Source organism: Typopeltis vanoorti, chromosome 20 (assembly GCF_054136105.1).
Source record: "Typopeltis vanoorti isolate ZY-2024b chromosome 20, IOZ_Tvanoo_1.0, whole genome shotgun sequence".
Classification (NCBI taxonomy): domain Eukaryota; kingdom Metazoa; phylum Arthropoda; class Arachnida; order Uropygi; family Thelyphonidae; genus Typopeltis; species Typopeltis vanoorti.
Window position 1 is genome coordinate 68940390 of NC_143568.1, and position 20169 is coordinate 68960558.

The window sequence follows — 20169 nt, forward strand, 5'->3', positions numbered from 1 at the left end:
AACATCCAATTATTCCACTCTTCTCGCATGTGATCTTTAAATGGTTTGTTCAAGCTGACGTCTAGTGGTTGCAACATAGAGGTTAAACCACCTGGTATGGTATAACAGCAATTTTTGTGTTATTTTTTCTAGAAGACTTAGTATTCTCAGTTAAATGACATATCCCATACTAATAAACTGCGTTTCTTCATTATACCTCCTGGTCGCGTGTTTCACACATTATTCATTTATAATTTCACACCATTTTCGTTCATCTATTCTTTTTCTTGAAAATGTACAAAAACACCCGAAGGAAATTTTATCTTAGCTTTAGTTTAGTAGCAGTAGGAAATCCACATATCAGACTTATAATTCATACCGCATTATAATACTGGTGGCGCTGTTGTCTGCAATACGTAATAGACTTATTTCCTTGAGTCAGTTGTTTTCAAACTGTGGGGGCGCCCCCTGTGGGAGCAAATAAATGGTCAATATTATTGTTTATTTTCGAACACAACTGCAGCATGTAATCGATATTCCATCCACTTATGTTAGTATAATATAGCATTAAAAATACGTGCAAGTTCCATGTATAAATATCTGCTGTGTGTAATTTCTCTTATCATTTGGTTTGGAGTATAACTGTGTACCATCAAAAAACTAATTTAATTTATTAGAATAAAATAGGTTAGAAAACTGTAGATCAACATTAAAAGTGTAGGGGGGGCACGCAAGAATTATTTTTAAAAATAGGGGGCGTCTCTTTAATTAAAGTTTGAAAACAACTGTCATAAGCTTAAAATATTGGATCAGTAGATGGCCCTATACTGTTTATATCTTATATGAATAAAATATAACTGGAAGAATTAAAGGAATGGCATATAAATACTGAAAATTCTGTATGTACATAGTCATACTTCGAGTATGAATAAAAGAGCACACAACATTATTATAGCATGATAAATTAATATTATACAAAAGACAACTTTATGATTGTAAGAAGCTGTACATCTCGATACCCACTTTGTTATTTAAAAGAAGTTTAATACAAAATTTTTCTGTGTGTGTGTGTGTGTGTGTGTGTGTGTGTGTGTGTGTGTGTGTGTGTGTGTGTGTGTGTGTGTGTGTGTGTGTGTGTGTGTGTGTGTGTGTGTGTGTGTGTGTGTGTGTGTTTTAAGTTCATTTCTATATCGCTACCTTGCTTTTCTATATTATAATGCTGTCTATCCTTCATATGCAGAAATAGGCAGCCCACAATTCTACGTTGCATTTATATCTATGAACAACGAATCTATTACATATGGGTCAAGGTTATGTATCAGTAACTAGCGATACAGTTCTTTCACTTCTCGGTATTTGCCTTGATATCCTTGATCAGTCCAATATGCTACACCATACCGGTAAAGAAAAAATATCCACGTGATCTAAATTTATTCCATAAGAAGAAATCCTTTGTGTCAACAAAGATATTGTATTAATAAATGTAACCTTGGTAACCATTTTGAAAAATCTACAGTTATTCATAGCGAATAGCGAAGATAATTCAATAACCCCAAAATACGATCGGATTAGCAAACCTTTTTTAAGACATATGGAGAGTCTTTTTTTTTTTTTTCAGGGAAAAAAATATCTAAAGCGCTCTTTGATGACAGTCGATCGCTGTCATTTCTTGATGTATTTTTGATGTCCTCTTATTTCAGAAAGCGAATTCCGAAATACGATCACGTGCCTACTAGAAGTGGCCGCAACAGTGCTATCCGAGCAAGCCTAACAATCTCTCAAGTCTCAATAAATATGTAATCTGCACCCGTGAAACCAAAGATAACAACCCATAGTTCATTCCCCCTCAGCAAGATGGCTTTCTGATTGATCTATCCATATTTCTTATGAGACGGGAAACATATCTGTTGAGTCAAGTTTTAAGAAACTGGATGGGTGAATAATGTAAATTTACAGTATAAAAGAGAAACCTTAATCAACATCCCCAAACTAAAATAATCACGTGTGTGTGTGCGTGTGCGTAGTCTGTTTCGTAGTGGAGACTAAAAAAAACCTCCACCTAAGCTAACATACTTAAGTTCTTTTATTTTATCCTTTAGTTCCCTTTTATAACCATATTTTACGAATAAAATCTTGCACAAGAATTCTATTACCATTTTGCCATTTATAACTTCCCGCTTCCTTCTTTCTTGAGTTAATATTGGCCTTCGTAACGAATAGTTGTCCTGGGATCTCTCCTATTACGTATTCCAATACAGTCAATGATTTAACAGCTTATTGGTTTATGTATTTATCTTTTAAATTGTTGTTCCTCAAGGGAGTATAAATCAACTGAATAATATTAAATTGTTAACTTCAATGGCACATTCAGCGAATATAAATCCTGTTTATTGGACATTATATTTGGAAGGACAATGAAAGAGATGATCCAGTTATTATGAACGAAAACTATATAATTCCAAATAGATTCAAAGGCACGAATGCTAGACTCTCTCTCTCTTTCTCTCTCTCTCTCTCTCTCTTACACGCACACACGCACGTAGTTCTACTGACCCGATTGTTGTCGACATGTTTACAAAATGACAATTTGGGTTACACTCTACGATAAATCTAGGACTCATTTCAAGCCTCGATATACGTCGTAATAAAAGATAGAACTCATTAAACTGTTCATTTTATACTTTCTCTCTCTCTCTCTCTCTCGCAGTCCTCAAGGACATTTGTTTTTAAAAGCATTGACCAGAACAGGTATTTGTAGATAATAAATGCTCAAAGAAATCCTTCCTCAGAATCCGAGTTTGGAATTTAACACATATTTTCTAGTTTAGTTGGTTTTCCATGTAGAAAGTGCAATGGTTTATGAAGACTATCTTACTGCAATTGTGGGTGTCATAACAACCCATCTGCTGACTTTTATTGTTGCGCAAAGAACTCGTTTTCAGTATTTGATAGCAGAACAGTCACGAATGAGACTTAACCTAGCGACATATTTTGTAACCTGCATTAAATTTAAAAATCAAAACTAGTAATTAACATTTTTTGAATAAAATAGTGTTCAGATGAATAAAAACCTTCTTGTTAATGCATTTCGTTTATTTATTTATTTATTTTTTTATTAGCCAAATGACATTTTTACTTTGTGTGTTAATTATTGAAACGACTAGGGCGTGAATCATTATATTATTCACGATTAGTCATGTTCGAACTAAAGGACTGAGATTTATTCATTCCCAGGTTCTTTCTTATTTATGCTCTCAATCGAAGGCCTTTTCGCCCACGTCCATTTCATCTTGGTGACCTACTGTGAGTTTTGTAAAGAAACTCTATTTAGTACAAAACAAATTCAGCCACTTGTCATCTCCTTGTGTAGTGTGGGTGATGAGGTATTGCCCTGGAAGCCTCTTTCTCCTCCACATGTTTATCCAGAGAAGATTAATCGGGTGTTTGTGTGCTGAGAGTTACCACACACACACACACAGAAGTGTGGAATTACCACAGCTTGGGATAATTTATCGAAACCTGTTCGTTGTTGAAGTGAAGCAACGCTTATCCCTTCCGGTGAGATGCTAAATTATACATCAGATATCGACTCAATCAGCAACACGTCTTGTCTTTCTTGTTCTCTGATTAGCGCCCTCTTTTTTTCCCTCCTACATGCATTGCTGTTGCTCTTCTTTTATTCAAGGAGGAATAAAAGAGATGGATCGTTCGTAGGATTCTTTTCATGCATTGGTAGGAATCGATATTTGTGTTTTCTACCCGTAGATATCTTTTTAGTCTTTCACAGTGTAGAGTGGATGTCTTCGTGTTGGCCTTTTTACAAGCAGTATTAAGCCTTTCCAATATCTTATTTGTGTGCAGCTTGTAAGTCGGCTTAAGTCTGTCCTTTCACTTAAAATCAATGCGCATCTACTGCCTGTAACAACTTGATCAAGTGGGCAAGTAGCCAATCACGATCTACACGCTCCTGTACTTTATTAACTATATAGATTGCTTTTTCAACATTTATTAAACGAAATGCAATATAAAAAGAAAATAAACTATCAAGTGAAATACAACACTTGACTCGATGTCTGATTGAATCCGTTGACCAGTTGTTTTATTTTGCTTTGAATATATTGAGCTTCAACAAAAGAAAACAAAATGTAGTACTTCATATGACAATTTTAAATCTCTCTCTCTCTCTCTCTCTCTGTGTGTGTGTGTGTGTGTGTGTGTGTGTGTGTGTGTGTGTGTGTGTGTGTGTGTGTGTGTGTGTGTGTGTGTGTGTGTGTGTGTGTGTGTGTGTGTGTGTGTGTGTGTGTGTGTGTGTGTGTGTGTGTGTGTGAAAGAACCAAACGATGCAACATGTGTGGTACCGGACTTGAATGTGTTAATAAGAAAAAATTCGAGATTATATTGGCGAGTGATGTTTCCGAGGTCAGCACGGTATCTTGACTCGAAAGGGTGATTTCGCATCCAGTCATAAACTGCATCTCAAAACTAACGAGAAGTTTCCAGTAAACATGGGTTCGAACATATCACGTTTCTGAGATAGAGCCCTTTGTAAAGGCAGCGCAATTGCCTTCAACATTCAACATCAACCCACGCAACTCAATGAATCACGTGATTGCAAAAACCTGGAACCAGCACGTGCAAATCATGCCTAGAATGGCGTTTGATCGAACACGTTCATTCCACGCAAGTGGCAGTTGTCATTTGTTTTCGTTTCGAAGTCGTACGTCGGTGTTTTGCAATGGAAGGTGAATTCACATTTAACGAATTAGCTGATGTGCACCTTTATTATGAACGGGCTATCGGAAATGTACATGAAACATGTTGATTGAATCACCTCCTTTGCAGACATGCAGTTATTCAGTCAAGACATCAGCAACAATTCTTGATTAACGTATGAGGCTGCAGGTTTTATAGAACAGGATGGTAGGACGCTTTCATCTGACTTCTAGCAAAACCTAGTAGAAAATATCTTGCATGTCGTGCAGAATGACTTTCCTTTGGCGTGGAGGAGAAACCTTGCGCACGACTATAACCTTTGATTTGACGCAGTATGACATTTTCTGTCCTTGAGCCAGTAAACTCCTGATAGATCACTTAATCCATCAAACTCTCCGGTATTATCTGTTATTAAAGACTGCCATTTCACACCATTCAATCCTATTTTTAAAAGGACAGTTGTCGCTGCAGTGGCAGCACGCACAACTCAAACATTGTTAGCGTATCAGGTCTGTAAACCCAAACTGGGAGAAATATGTTGCCATGTTGGTCCTTGAGAATGCAAACGTTCGTGTAAAATCTCAGTTTAGTTCCATAACAACTAATTCGAGTTAATTTTGGATCTATGAGATGGCTAAACTAGATTTTTAATATTGTGTGTTCAATTCACGGTCGTAAACATTAATGTAGGTTTACGAAAACACGAACGATTTCATTTGAAACTGTTTACCAAGGTAACCAGGTAGGACAATCACAAACATCCATGCTCCTGACAAGATTCGAAACCACAGCCTCTTGGTTGGGAAGCGAATTCGCTAATCATTCGGCCAACCAGGTCGGTCGAATAACTTAATGGTTTTACAATTTTCGATTACCCACAAATCCAAATAAATTTTTAACACTAGTAGTAATAATACATAATCTCCTGTATTGTTTGTAATGCTGTTTTTTTAAATGGTTAAATTTACGCGAACCATATTTTATTAACATGTCCGATAGACTGCTAAAACTGAATACTGCTGAAGTGCAATAATTCTTACAAACTCGTTGCATCTTTGGACTTCCGACTTTTGCACTATTAAAAAAAAAAACAGTAGACGACGTAAAAATAGAAATCATGAATGACATTATTAGCAAGTACCTACGTTTTAATTATCAACGTAAACTAGCAAGCAGTGGTTCTCAGACCAGCAAATATATTTGCTAGTCTGAGAACTGATGAACTAAAGAAAGGTCACTGTTCCGGCTGTGTGACCCTACCAAACATTTTTATCAACTTATGCATAATGTGGATATCCAAATCACAAAACTTTAATATAATAAACGACGTAAAAACGTGCCGATTCTTGCATTTTTGTCATTTGAGAGGTCAAGATAAACTTTGGGCTTTGTTTGTATGTATGTGGCATAACTGGCTTATACCGTCTGGGGTGGTTCCGCCATTCCCATGCTATATATATATATATATATATATATATATATATACATAGTTTTCGAGTGCATCATTAATAGGCTTTAAAACCTCGTTTTTGATATTTCCTTTAAGCTATTACAGATTGCAGTTACTGGGAAACAGATGGAAAAAAGCTTGAACAGATGTAGCAAGACTAGATGAAGAGAGGAATAGTTAATGTGGTGAACCAAAGTCGGACTGAAAAATAGAAGACGATTACTTGTTCTCGAGTTCTCGTAGGTTTCCAAGAGTGATGAAATTATCGATGCATGCCGCCTTTGGAATCATCCGCCGAAGCGACGAAGAACCGAAATGGATATCTGCCAAGGAGGTGAAGTGAGAGAGGGGGTCATTAATCAATTTGATCGCACGGTGTTGAACAAAAATCAAGAATTTTAGGAAAGTTTCGGAGAAACCCTATCCGAAGACGACGGCAGCTGTCTATTCGAGTCGAAGTAGGATTTATGGAGAATAGCGATTGTGTAGGTAAGAATATCTTCTGACGTAAAAAAGTTCTTACTATTCGTTTATTTATTTATTTTTTAATTCCTAAGAATATCTCGATATACCAGCAGGTTATCAGTTATTGTTATACCCCCCCTTCCCCCAAAAAATCTGACTAGTGTAGTTAGTCAAGTGGACAATGACACCATTATTCAAACTAACTGGTTTGAATATCGCTGTGACATAGAGTTCTATGTTTTACGGGGCAGTAGATGCTTTTAATCACTCCATATGGCATCATCTATTCTATGGGAGACGTGGTGGATTGAAAAAAAAAATCTTAGAAGTCTTCATTCATATTTCATATCCCTTTTAATTTCAGCATACCGTAACAAGTATGAATAAACAAGCAAAGAAAACTGATTATGTGTAGTGTGTGTGTGTGTATATATATATACACGCTGAATTAGCTTTCCATTAGGAACACCCACCTAATAACGTGTTCGTCCACCTCTCTGTGCAATCACGGCTCGCAGACGCCTGGAAACAGATTCCACAATTTGTCGAACATCCTTCATGCGTAACTCGACCCATGTTTGCTGCAGCAATTCCATCAGTTCTCACTTTCCATGGAGGAGGATCAACAGTTCTCACATCCCGTTCTAGCATATCCCACGCATGCTCAATGGGGTTACAATCAGGAGAGTTTCGGGGCTAAGGTAGCGTGGCGAATTTGTTGTCGTGTTCCTCCAACAACTCAGTAATTGTACGAACCCGATGACAAAGTGCATTGTCCTGTTGCAAGATAGCTCTGTGGTTGGGGTAGACTTCCTGAAGATATGGATGGAGATGGTCGGCTAACAGGTTTCTGTAGCGTTCACAATTCATTCTTTCTGGGATGATAACCAACGGACCTGGAGCGTACAGGAAAATCTCCCTAGACGATAACACCTCCTTCACCGGGCTGTTGAACCCCAACTATGCAACCAGATGATAGGGCTTAATGCTGTATTCACCAAACGCGACCCCGTCATCAGCACGGTGCAGCAAGAAACGGGACTCATCACTCCAGGCGACTTTCTACCATATGTTGAGGGTCCATTGCCGACGTTCCATGGCATACGTGTTGTTTACGATGCTTGGCTGTCATCATGGGTACCCTTGTTGACGTCCGGCCGTGGAATCCCAGGCAAAGGCATATGAACGTGTGGTGCATTTGGAAATGGGTCGAACTGCTCTGTTGTTGTACTGGTGGGTGAACTGTGTGACTGTTGCACGTCGTTGCTGAGATACCAGTCGTGACACCCGACGCTCACCTCGGGGGATTCAACCACTCGTGGCTGACCAATGTGAGCCTCTCTGCTGGATGTCTGTTTATAGTTAATCTAGTCCTGCGCCCTTGACACAGTAGTTTGGGAGTAACCAACAAGTGCAGTTGTTTCCGGAATACTGGGGCCCGTACTCCGGGGCTTAACTATCTGCTCGCGGTCAAATTGGCTTACATCGCCACGTTTCCCCATTCATAGTAGTCGGTACTTCGTTACTGCGCCGAATATGTAAATCTGAAGGTTCCTTTGCTTTGCATTCCTAATTCAAAGCTAACTCAGTGTACATTTTCCACCACATCTGATGTCAGAAATGGTCCAATCTGAAATGGTAAATTTTTTTGTTCTTCAACCAATTCAATTAAATCCATTTGCTCTGTCTGTCGCTCTTCTAATTGCACCAATCATTCAAAATGTTTTTCATTTTCTTGAGTCTAAATTTAGTAATTGCAAAGTAAGCAACTTACAAATTTTAATGTCATAACTGTACTTAGCTTCCTTTTATTAATTCATTGCCAGCGGCATAGCTTGGCTTTTAGCGTCCCTGGAAAATTCCTAGTTAAGCGCCTTTTATAGTGTGACAGTTTCGATAATTGCTAAAACATCTTGCCATTGACGCCCTTGGCAACTGCTCCAATACCAAAGTGTTCCTACGCCACTCTTTCATGCTTCCTGATGCTGAGATGTTTACTAATACCCGAAATTTCATCATAAAACGCTCAGATGACTCCAGAATATTAAAACAGTCGCGACCACTTTCCACTCAGTGTGTGTGTGTGTGTGTGTGTGTGTGTGTGTGTGTGTGTGTGCGCGCGCGCGCGCGCTCGCGCATGTGTATGCGTCCATTTATGCTCTGACCTCCTGTTGTCTAGCGTTATAAGAATGGCAAGTTGGATGATCATGATTTCTATTCTTTTATTTATAAACTTGGATTATTACTTCCAGTCTTCTGATCCAAACACTTGCACTGAACACATCATCACAAAAAAATTCTTATAGAAATATAGAATTCCTTTCAAAACTCTCGTCACTTGATTCTTCATGTCGTATGCCAAGACTCTCCAAAGAATCAACCAACCAGCCTTCATCGAAATTTCGATGAAGGCTGGTTGGTTGATTTTTTCTCCGTATATAAAGTTTTCGGTATTTGCAAGTGAACTACACATCAAAATTTTAATGGATAAAATGCTAGAAAACTGTAGTATCATGTCCAAATGGAACCCATGCTATCTGGTTCCTTTCCATCACTATTTATCGAAGTTTTTTTTTTTTTGCTGATTCCTACATCTAACTCTTTTGCATCCGCATGGTTTGGTTGTATCTTTCTGGGAGGGTGGGGAATTAACCATAGAAAGCAATTTTTCTGTTTTCTTAATTTTCATTTTATTATTATTATTATTATTATTATTATTATTATTATTATTATTATTATTACATGATACCTCCAAGGAGTCCAAAGATCGTCGAGGGAGGGCACCCACTCCACAACTCTCCGTCTCCACCACTTAATCCACCAACTACAGCAAACCGAACTGCCATCATCATCTACACCAACGCCATCTACTGTCCACCACCACCACGATAGTATTTTTTGTCAGTAAATTGCGTGTGTTCTCAAGGCTTTGTCTGTATGCGGGATGAAAAACTCAAGTATCCGGGAGAAAAAACTCTGCTATCTTTTATCTGATTATTGCATTGATGTTCTCAGTAAATATCATCCTAAGATAAAAAGTAAACAGCCTTTGATTTAATCTAGATAATACCGTAACGTTGAAATTAGCCCCAGTGTGTAGCCTATTATTGAGTACACAAAATTTCACTTGTAATTTCCGCTTCAAGGTTTATTAATTACCAACTCACCTTACCCTTTCACTAACATGTTCAACTTCCTTTGATGCATGCATTTTCGAAGATATTTCGATGCCCACTATTCATAAGAATCGGTAACCGTTCCCCCCTCCCCACCCTCCCCGGTCCTTTGTGAATATCTTAAAACACGTACCACGGATAACTACACTCAATCCCCAATTCTTCTCCTAAAAGTACAAACTTTTTTTTGTTCCTTTTCGTTCATTCGCTTACTGCTGTCCTGTGGAACCACCTCCTTTATTATATACCCCCCCCCAAAAAAAAAAACTCGCTAACGTTAACATGTTTCTTCTTTCTTCTCACCTTTCCAACCATCCACACTATCAGTGTACTTAATGTTAAATAATCTTTCGTGTTTAGGATCCCCAATAAAATATAAAAAATAAAAAAACTAATCGCGAAAAATAAAATTTCACAAATTAATTTTACGAGGTATTTTACAAAATACTCGATCGATAAAAGCCGTTATTACAAAGATCAATAGCTCTTAAAATGAATAGTTTGTCACGATGAAGACATTTTTTGTGACTCTCGTCATCCTTTTAGATATGAGTGACATTTTTTCAGCGAAGGTCACTACAATTTTCTACACCTATATGAAATACTGATCACGAGGCTTAATTGATTGGTTACCGTATGATGTCAGGTGTGTATAATTCCTTATAACAATTCAAAACAGTCAAAAATATAGAACATTTCCTCCCTTATAACAAGTAATTCAGTAAATGTGAGTTGTGCCCAAACACTAAAGTCATCAATTATTATTATTATTATATTACAATTTTTATTTTTATTATTATATATATTACAATTATTATTACATTGTATCTCCGTGGTTCCAGGACTCATCGCCTGAGACTACGCTACACAATCCATTGCATAAATGTATTTTTTTTTTTTTTTTTCATCAACTCGCGTGTGTTCATTGGCCAGTTTCCCCATATACACTCGAGGGGAAAATTCTATCATCTTCGTTTGAGAGTGGGTAATTCATCTTCCTTCATAGTGCAATTGGTAAATCAATGACACACGCGTCCTCGCTTGGAAAAGGATCGAATTCGATTCGCATCATGACGCATGGAATCATTTACATCAACTTTTGTTTTTCAAATGATCTTTATTATAAAAAACACAGTCATATCCAAAACAGAATCAATTAGACAAGGTAGCAAAAGCTGTTCTCTAAAAATAAGGTGGTCTGTCATCGGTGAGATGTAAAAAAAAAAAAAAAAAAAAAATGAATAGCAAAATATTTTGCAACAAATTTTAGAATAATGTCGTTAGCTTATTAATAAGGTTAAATATATTGTGTGAGTAGGGAAAAATCATGAGGTGTTTGAAATTAGACTATATGACCTTGTTGATATTATCTTACCATGGCCTACACAGGGCTGGTCCACTTGCAAGGTAAATGACAGTGAACTTTATCAGTGTTTCCTTTAAGTGGAAATCATACTGCGACTAGCCTTTCTCTCTCTCTCTCTCTCTCTCTCTCTCTCTTGATCTAAAGAACACGATAAGACAGAATGTTTATCGAGGTAGCAGCGAGCTTGCCTCTCAAGTCGTTTTTTTTTTTTCTTTTTATGATACATTTGTCGTCCTCCCACATACTTTGATTCTTCCTTTAAAGTTACTGGATTTGCATGTAAATGATCACCAGATAGAAATTAAGATCATTTATAGCTACAGTTAAAAATATTACCTTGCCTTGGAGTTTAATCTATTTAATTCTCACGTGCACACTCAATGCAATACGTCGCTAATAGCTCGTATTTTACAATGTCAATAAGGCAGCCACACGAGTGAAGTGGATCGATGAAGAGTAAATTATATGCAATGGCCAGCAGGCACTGTTTCTCTAAAACTGGTTGTCAAATTTTAACGAAAACATTCGACAACCTTGTAAATTTTATGTATTTAGTGACCATCCGCTTGTAATGGTTTAAAGGCTTAAGAACTAGTTCTATTATATCAAACAGCAATAAGATATGCTAATATTCAGTATACCACGTTTTCGATATTACATATTCGTATTCGATGCAGATATATTAGTGTGTGTGTGTGTGTGTGTGTGTGTGTGTGCGCGCGCGCGCAAGGCTTTCGACAGTAAAATAGAAATGAACTGTTAGCTTAACTTCAACCCCATATCAAGTGAAACTTGTAGATAAAATATATTCCGTGAAACGAAGCAAAACTCAACAAAACAGACCCTAGAAGTACATAATAATGAGTAAGAATTAGAAACAATGCTCTCATTTAGCATGGCGCATAAATGCACTCGACCTCAGCGATGGTCGGGGATAGATGATAATTTTTTTAATATTTTATAATTATTAGAATTATTTATTAAACACAACTTTAGAGATTAATGCTAAACTAAACTTATTAAATCCCTTTATAATTGCACATAAGCTACACAACGTGTACATTCATGTGAAGACTCCACACCGCTGTCGATTTCGACACTGGAAAAATTAACCGCATGTGCTATTCCTTGCAAAAGGTCTTTTAAATACAAAACACACAGTTATCTACTGGTGGTGCATTTTTCTCTTGTTAACCGCACGTGGCCTTCCTCAATTTGTAGTGTTCCACCCGTTTAATGACGTTATCTAACTAACAGCCCTGCTCCTAATATTTAGGAGTGGCTACCCTACACGCGTCGCGGCTCAGGTCTTACCTTGGTCACCCCCCCCCCCCACCTCCTTCCGACTGTGCGTGTGTTTTTGTACTTCTCTGGAGGCCAACCGTCCGTTACTGTACGACACAGACTAGTTTATTAGACGACGTTGTCGGGGTAACCCCTCGGTATCTAAGTTGCAGCACAAGCACGACCTTGTCCCCTTTTCCGGCAGGTATCTCCCTTGGTCCGTGGACTGCAAACTGGGCAGTAGACACTAAGCATGGCATTGGTGCTCCTCAGCTTCCTCTTCGCTCTGTGTTTTCTAACTACGGTTCGCAGTTACGGCGAGTTCGGAGGTTGGCCGTACGACAACTTCGATCAACACCAGCCTTGGCAAGTGAAATGCTACGGAGACAAACGTAGGTGATCGTTCTGTTTTTTTTTTTTTTTTTTTTTTTCGTAAAAGATGTTTCTGCATGACTTTATAAATAATATAAATAAGAAATATTAGACGTTTTCGAAATATTAGAACAATATTCAAAATGTCCATGGAAATTTTGAATATTGTTCTAAGATTAGAACAATGTTCAAATTTTCGTAATTGTTTGCATTTTTGTATTCTTGTATGGTAAATAGTTTGCCATTTTGGCTGGGGCATATTAGATGCACAGTGTTAGCTCCATAGTGTTGGCTTAATAAACGTTTATACGGCACATTCATGCTAACATTTCCTCAACACATCAATTATTTTAGGAGGATATTAAGGAAAAATATGTGTGAATGAAATTCAGGTATTTTCCTGCTGCACAAAAATCCTCCAAGAAATAAAATTTCCCATAAACATTTGAGATTAGAAATCTTCTTGTACGTTGTATGCACCGCGAAAGTAACAAACGAGTAAATTGAAAGCAAGAAAAAAAAAAAATAGGGTTCAGCTTAAGTCATCTTCACCTATTGATTTCTTGGCCATATATTAACAAGCGTAGTTAAGGGTCTCGTGACCCATTTCTGTGCTTGGGACTTGGTTTTCCTTATGTTCTCATTCCATGCTTTTATACGATTATATCTGAGACAGCTAACACTGAGGCTGCTGGTTGATTGGCGAGCACAAACGAGTGTTATCCTTTGAGATCAGGCACATAATCGTGCGTTTGTGTATGCGGGGGTGAGAAGGACGTGGTTGGTAGCAGATTTTCGATGCTTAGACTCGCATGAAATTTCGCACACACGTTGCAAAAAAAAAAAAAAAAAAAAAAATCCCCCCCCCCGGAATTGGAGACTTGCCTCAGGTTACCTCCTGAAGACTGAGAGATTTTTATGCGTACATTAATGTACGGTATAAAAGTTTATTGAGATCAAACAGCTGTATTGTACAGATTTTCAAATGTAGTAATAGAGAGAGAGGACCTGAATATCTAGTTCCATTGTAGTTTTTTTTTTTAATCGTAAATTCAGCTTTTCTTTTGTGTCCTGGTTTTATTTACCAAATTATTTAGCAGCGTTTTATGGACTAATGAGGTGACTGTAGCTATCTAGCCCAAGCAAAAAAGAAACAACATCTTGTGACTGTATTCGTTATCGTGTAGGTCTGTAATTTTGGTCCATTGAGACAGGAAGCGCACTTTAAAATCAAATTACAAGAGCTTTCTGCAATCAGGATAATCACGAACGATGCCGTTCACCGTTCGTGCACGATGCAAGATGCTAATAACATGGTGTTCCTTCTGATATATCGGAGTGGAAGTGTAAGAATTAATATAAGAGGTAATTTCAGAGTTCAAGTTTTGTTGAGCATCTGAGTTAATCATGATAAGACACATTTACAAGAAGATGATGTTGTTGTATGAATATGAGCTCATTACAGTGAAGTGGAAATTGCACCAGCATTGCTTTAGACTCGATCAAATATGACCTTTTTGATATTCTATCAATCACGAAGTGTTTGTTTTTAGAGTCCAGGAAATCAGGACTGAGTGATGTCACTGATTTGCTTGGCCAGTACAATTGATAGGGTGCATAGCATCGTTTGTTTTCAACGTTTGAGTTAGGGCATTCAAATCCCAGTGTGGAATGGATGTTTGCGAGTGTCCTAGACGAAATTAATCGCCTAGCATCCGACAGTGCTCTATTTTTCGGAGATCAGAAGTACTTGAAAAGTTCCATGTTTGATTTTTAGAGCACATCTTTTCTTAAATACTACGAGTGTCTGAACTTTCGTGGGAGGAATTAACAAAAAAAAATTTAAACGGTGACACGAAAGTTGAATGACTTAAGAAAAAGCGAATGTCCACAGATCTGCCTCAAAGGTAGTATTAAATATTAGGAGTAAGACCAGGTTCTTACTCGTTTTTAGTAAGAAAAATCGAAAACTCGAATAAAGATAATTTATAAGGCAGCCTCTGAAGTTCTTGGAAAAAAAAATTAAAAAAGAAAAACAGTTAGCATACAGATTCCCAAATATACACAAGAAATACACATGCAAAGAAAAGATTCTTGAAATAGATTTATTAATAAAACAAAGAACATGTACATGGAAGACAAGAAATATCCTGCAAAATATGAAGAAAATTAAATAATAAAGAAAGAGATACAGTATAAATCAATATGATACAAGAAACAAAATGGGAAGAGCATTATAATGATTTATGGTATGACCCAAATTTATTAACAGAAAATAATAATGAAGAAATCAGTATTGATATAGAACCCATACAACTGGATGAACTAAAAGAAGCAATAAAGGTATCAAAAAATAGAAAAGCAACCAGATTAGATGGCATAAATAGAGCTTTGGAATTGGTGGAGAATATTTACATCACAGATGCTTAACAGTAATAAATAACTGTTGGAGGAAATGCGAGGTTCCACCAGATTGTTTCAGAGCGAAGGTTATATCTATATTTCAGAAAGGAGAGACAGAGATGATTGAGGAAATTACAGAGGAATAAATTTATGATTTACAGTGAAATCCGAATAAAAAACTTAGAAATGTAACAATTTCTCTCAGAAGAACAAAATGGTTTCAGACATGGAAAGTCATGTATAGACAATATTTATGACTTAAAACAATTTTTTAAAGTGAATTTAATTAGAGACGCATATATATATATATAAGCCAATAATATAATCTAAAGATTTCACAAACAAAAACCAAAATTATGCCATTTAAAGGCAAAGATTATATTGGATTAAAAATAGTCATAGAAGATGGCACAGATGACGAAGTATAATTATTCAAGTTACATAATAACATATCTAAAGGACAAAGATGCCGATAAAAAAATAGATAAATTTCAGAAAATCTGTGGAACAAATAAAAGGACACTGAATAAAAAGAAAAGACAGGAAACCCAACTTAAATCTTAAAGAATGTTCAGAAATATGGACCATTAAAATCAAAGTTCAAAGTTCAAAGTAAAATACAAACAGCAGAAATGAGATTTTAAGAGTAATTAAAGGATGCGCAAAATTGGACCGTATAAGAAATGAAGACATTAAAAGATAGCTGGTTAATTATAAATAAAAAAGATCAAGGAATAGAGAGAGAAAGAGAAAGAGCATTTTTATAAGATGGAAACAAGTGACAACCAAAAGAAGTGGATCAATAGACCAGCGAGAGAGCAGAACAAGAAGACGACCACTTGCAAAATGAAAACACTAGTGAAGCAGAAAGAGGCAGATGCCAAATCCTTGATGAGAAGAAGAAAAGAAGATCCGTTGTCAATGTCTTAAACTTTTGGTTCAACCCGTATGTACTCACCTCAACGTCTCAAAGATCTTGATGCCCCACCTCAATGTCTCAAAGATTTTGATACCCCCCCCTCTAGCATAATAGTCAGCCAATTCTGAAAAAGTATAATATAAATATGTACATGTACATTTTCAAATTGCCCCCCAAAATATTCAAATTTCCCCCCTGTGGGGCGTACGCCCCACGTTGAGAAACATCTAGCCGAATAGGTGCTGTCATTACTCAATTTACTAAATCATTTTGTACGAAACCCAAATGCGGTTGTTCCAGTTAAGTGCATCTATAATCGGCTCTGAACTGTTCGCAAAAGCCATAGATTACCCATAAATTATCCCTTAATCGCCTGCTTAATGAGCCATGTTCATGGTGTTGTTTATATCATTTCCTTGTAAACGAGTACTTTCTCCTTGGACTGTGTTTATGTCCACCGAGAGTGTTTAGTACACAGAAAAAAAAACTGAAAATAAGAAGCTACTAGCTGATAAGGGCCCTCAGGATATCGCTTTCCTACAGAAGATAAGATTAGCGAAAGAAATACCCCTACTTACTAGGAAGTCGCTTATTTACGGAAATCTTAGGGTCATTTCGTGGGATGTTTCGTAGCATTTGAGCAACTTCTCACCAGAAGGCAAAGGTTGTTTATGGTATTCACAAGTAGGATTTTCCTGTAGAGTGGACAAGGCTGTTTAGTTGTTCTTTATGCGCGTGGCTTTCTTCTTATCTGATTTCACGCGTGAGTTTCAGAAAAACAAATGATTTGCATCTGGAAAAACTTGGTTTAAGAGGTTGTATTAATTGACAAGGAAAATCCTAAGCAAGGTTATTAAAAAATAAAAGAATTGGCTGTCTGCCTCCTATTCACACTCGATATCGTGCATTGCGTTAGCCTTGATATTTGAATCCTTGCATGCCACGCCCATTTAATATTGAGTCATCCTTCGTACTATTGTCACGCTTTAATTACAGATAAGCACACCCAACTATTAATCTTTCTACGATTGTAGTTTATGGAGAGAACGTACGAAAAAAAAAATTCATTTTAAAATAAAAAATAAAAAAATAAAAATTTTGAAAAAAAAAAATTTTTTAATCGGAAATTTTAAATTTTTAAAAAATTTAACTAATCAGGGCCTTTCCAACCAAGGGCTCGTCTATACCAACTGAACTACGGGAGGTTCCTCCATATGAAACTGAGGCCAATTCATTTCATTAAAATAACCCTTATGAAGGTTCCTAGCGTCCAAGACAGGACTCGAACCCAGACCTTTCCAAGCGAAGATTTTAGCTTTCTATTTCCAAGACATGACTGCAATTTCAGAAAGTTAATCTACTACATCTATATTATCAATACCTAATATAACGCTGTACAATTTACCCTTCTATACAGTCATTTTTTTCACATTATACTGGTTTAATTATGAAAAGTAAGAAATTCAAAATTTCGCGTGACGAACAAAATCAAAAGTGATATATTCCATCACAGCACGTTTCTGTACATAATGATGTCACAGTTTTGTTAAGAACTGTTCTCATTACTTAACAAAGGCTGGTTTTTCTCGATGTCTGGTGCACGTGGAGAACCAGTTGTGTAATAACACTGCTTATACAGAAACTGGGTCGTTTTTCTCACAAATATTTGAGGAAACGCTGTCTTAGGAATTTCACCTGTAGAGCAAAGATTGCCACTTTATGTACGTCATTTAGATTACATTTATGTCGCTAATTTATCAGGAAAATGTTAGCGAGTTATGTGGGGTCTTTCATTCTGTTTTATTCTGTCAGTTGTAACGCTGAATTACCTTATAAACCGAAGTAGCCTGTATATCGACAAACTTATCTCTCAAGGTAATATGTCAATGGACAATACCTTGGAATGGGCCAACAAAATCTTTCAGTAAACAAAATCAACTACCAAATCTTACGGTTTGATTAGATATTTTAAAATTTAAAAGGCTATTCTCCCATTACGTTATAAAAATTCTATTGCTATACATATATGGAAAAATTTCGTTGATATATTTTAGAATAAATGTCAATCAGCACTGTTCTATGACGTCCAAACTATTTCGTTTTGGACGCACAAGGATTTATTTCTGTCTGCCGATTACTCCCTTATACGCCCCCCTAAATAAAGATAGTTTTAAGTATAACCACGTCCCTCTTTTCCAAGTGCTGTAATAACTTTCTCACAAGGACACTGCTGGAGGTAATTGCTTGTAAAGAGGTTATTCGCTAAGCCATCATGTATTGGTATCAACAGTAAAATAATCTTGGCAGCTAGCTGAATTGCGATAGGTATTTCGATAGACACCTGATCTCCGTCTTATAGCTCAAAGTCAGCGTCTTAGGTAGTTCATATATATCGAACAACATGGCAGTACAGGGCGAAAACGAAAATCCTCAAGATCAGAGACTAACTTCGGAGAGTATATCAATTGAGTCAGTACTAAAGAATTGAAAGTGACTGTTAGCATCTATGGGCTACGCCAACTCGGTGATCTATTGCAAAAGCAAGGACTCCAGTTTCGAGGACTTGTGATGAATCGAAATTGCACGCATGAGAATTGTGACGTTTGTTTTCAATTTCACAAACTGTTCTTGGCAAAGGATCAAGAACGAGAGAGACTCAGAATGATGTTGTTAAAAAAAACAACAAAAAAAAAAAAAGTTGGCGCATGCGTATAAGCCACAGAACAATTAGGAATTAGAGATAATCGAAAACAATACTGAAATTCATGTCACGAAATTGACAAGATTAATGATAATATGAAATTAACAAAAAATCAGAATAATTTTAGATGTTAATTGTAAATTTCGATGAAATGAGATCTTGGAAACAATCTAATTATGGAAAATCAGTAATTTCGAAGGAGGCTTTCGATTTTGGAGGAAAACTTTGATTTAGGGAAAAACTTCGAGTTAACGGAATAAAAATAAAATTAACTAACAAATCGGAATTATTTTAAAATTAACAGAATTCTCCCGTAATTCCATGTCAGCTAATTCGATTTAATGGGAAATAATAGGAAAACTTTCGCTACAATTTATAAGAAACATTGTCCATAATTACAACTGAATATTAGGAATTCTAATTATATTTCTGTGAACATCAATTTCCTATTGAAGAAGGGAGCATCTAAGAGCGATAAAGAATGGGAACGTTATTTAATGAGATCGTAAATTAACAGAGAAATTTTCACTGGAAACATTTCTGCAAATACTTTGACAAATTCGAAAATTTCATTAACATTCTCTGTTAGTTGTAATTAGCCGTACTTTGGTCGACGGCGAGAATTGATTCTTGCATGCCATTGCCATAAGTTGCTACGATATACTGAGACTAGATTTGTTCACAAACTTTCCGGTAGATGGCGCCTTTAAGCTACTGATATTTTTGTTTTAAGGCAGAATTCCATTGTTAATTTATTAGAATTTCTATCAACGGAAAGGAGCAAATATTGTTGAATTCATTTATAATAAGAAAGAACTACTAAACATTTTGTTTTCTTCTTTTACAGCTGGTTCTTCCAAATGTCTTGACTCGCTAGGATGTTTCAACTTAACTGACGACTTCTATGACAATCGTCACCGACCCTGCAATGTCCTCCCAGCAGATCGAGAGCAAATTAATACCCGTTTCACTCTGTACACCCAGCAAGACAAAACTGAAGGGAAACGTTTGGATCCCAGAACCGCCAGCACGATTACAGATGCGGCAATCGACTCCAGTCGTCCAATCAAAATCCTTATACACAGCGTGTCTGAAGGCCCCTGGCACAATTTCTGGGTTAAGGTAAGAATTCTCGAATTATGTTCATTAATTTGCATTGAATTTGCATCGGAGCAGAATATATCTTGATCGGGAAAGATTGGAAGCACGAACACAGCGTACTAAGGACGTTCAGGGATATATTTAGCTCAATACTACAACGCAGGTCAACATGTTTATTTTCAAGATTATTCAAGAAGATTTAATTAGTTTAAATGATTGAAATCGACGTGAAGTTCAAGG

At 36.6% G+C, this 20169-nt stretch overlaps 1 protein-coding gene across 1 annotated transcript in view; it reads left to right on the forward strand.

The window, feature by feature from the left end:
* Nucleotides 1–20169, forward strand: part of LOC150095539 (uncharacterized) — a 79908-nt gene that overhangs the window by 52941 nt on the left and 6798 nt on the right. The window contains exon 12 of the mRNA XM_090410705.1: nucleotides 19813–19950. Coding sequence (XP_090266831.1) covers nucleotides 19813–19950 — 138 coding nt within the window. The remainder of the gene's footprint in view (nucleotides 1–19812; nucleotides 19951–20169) is intronic.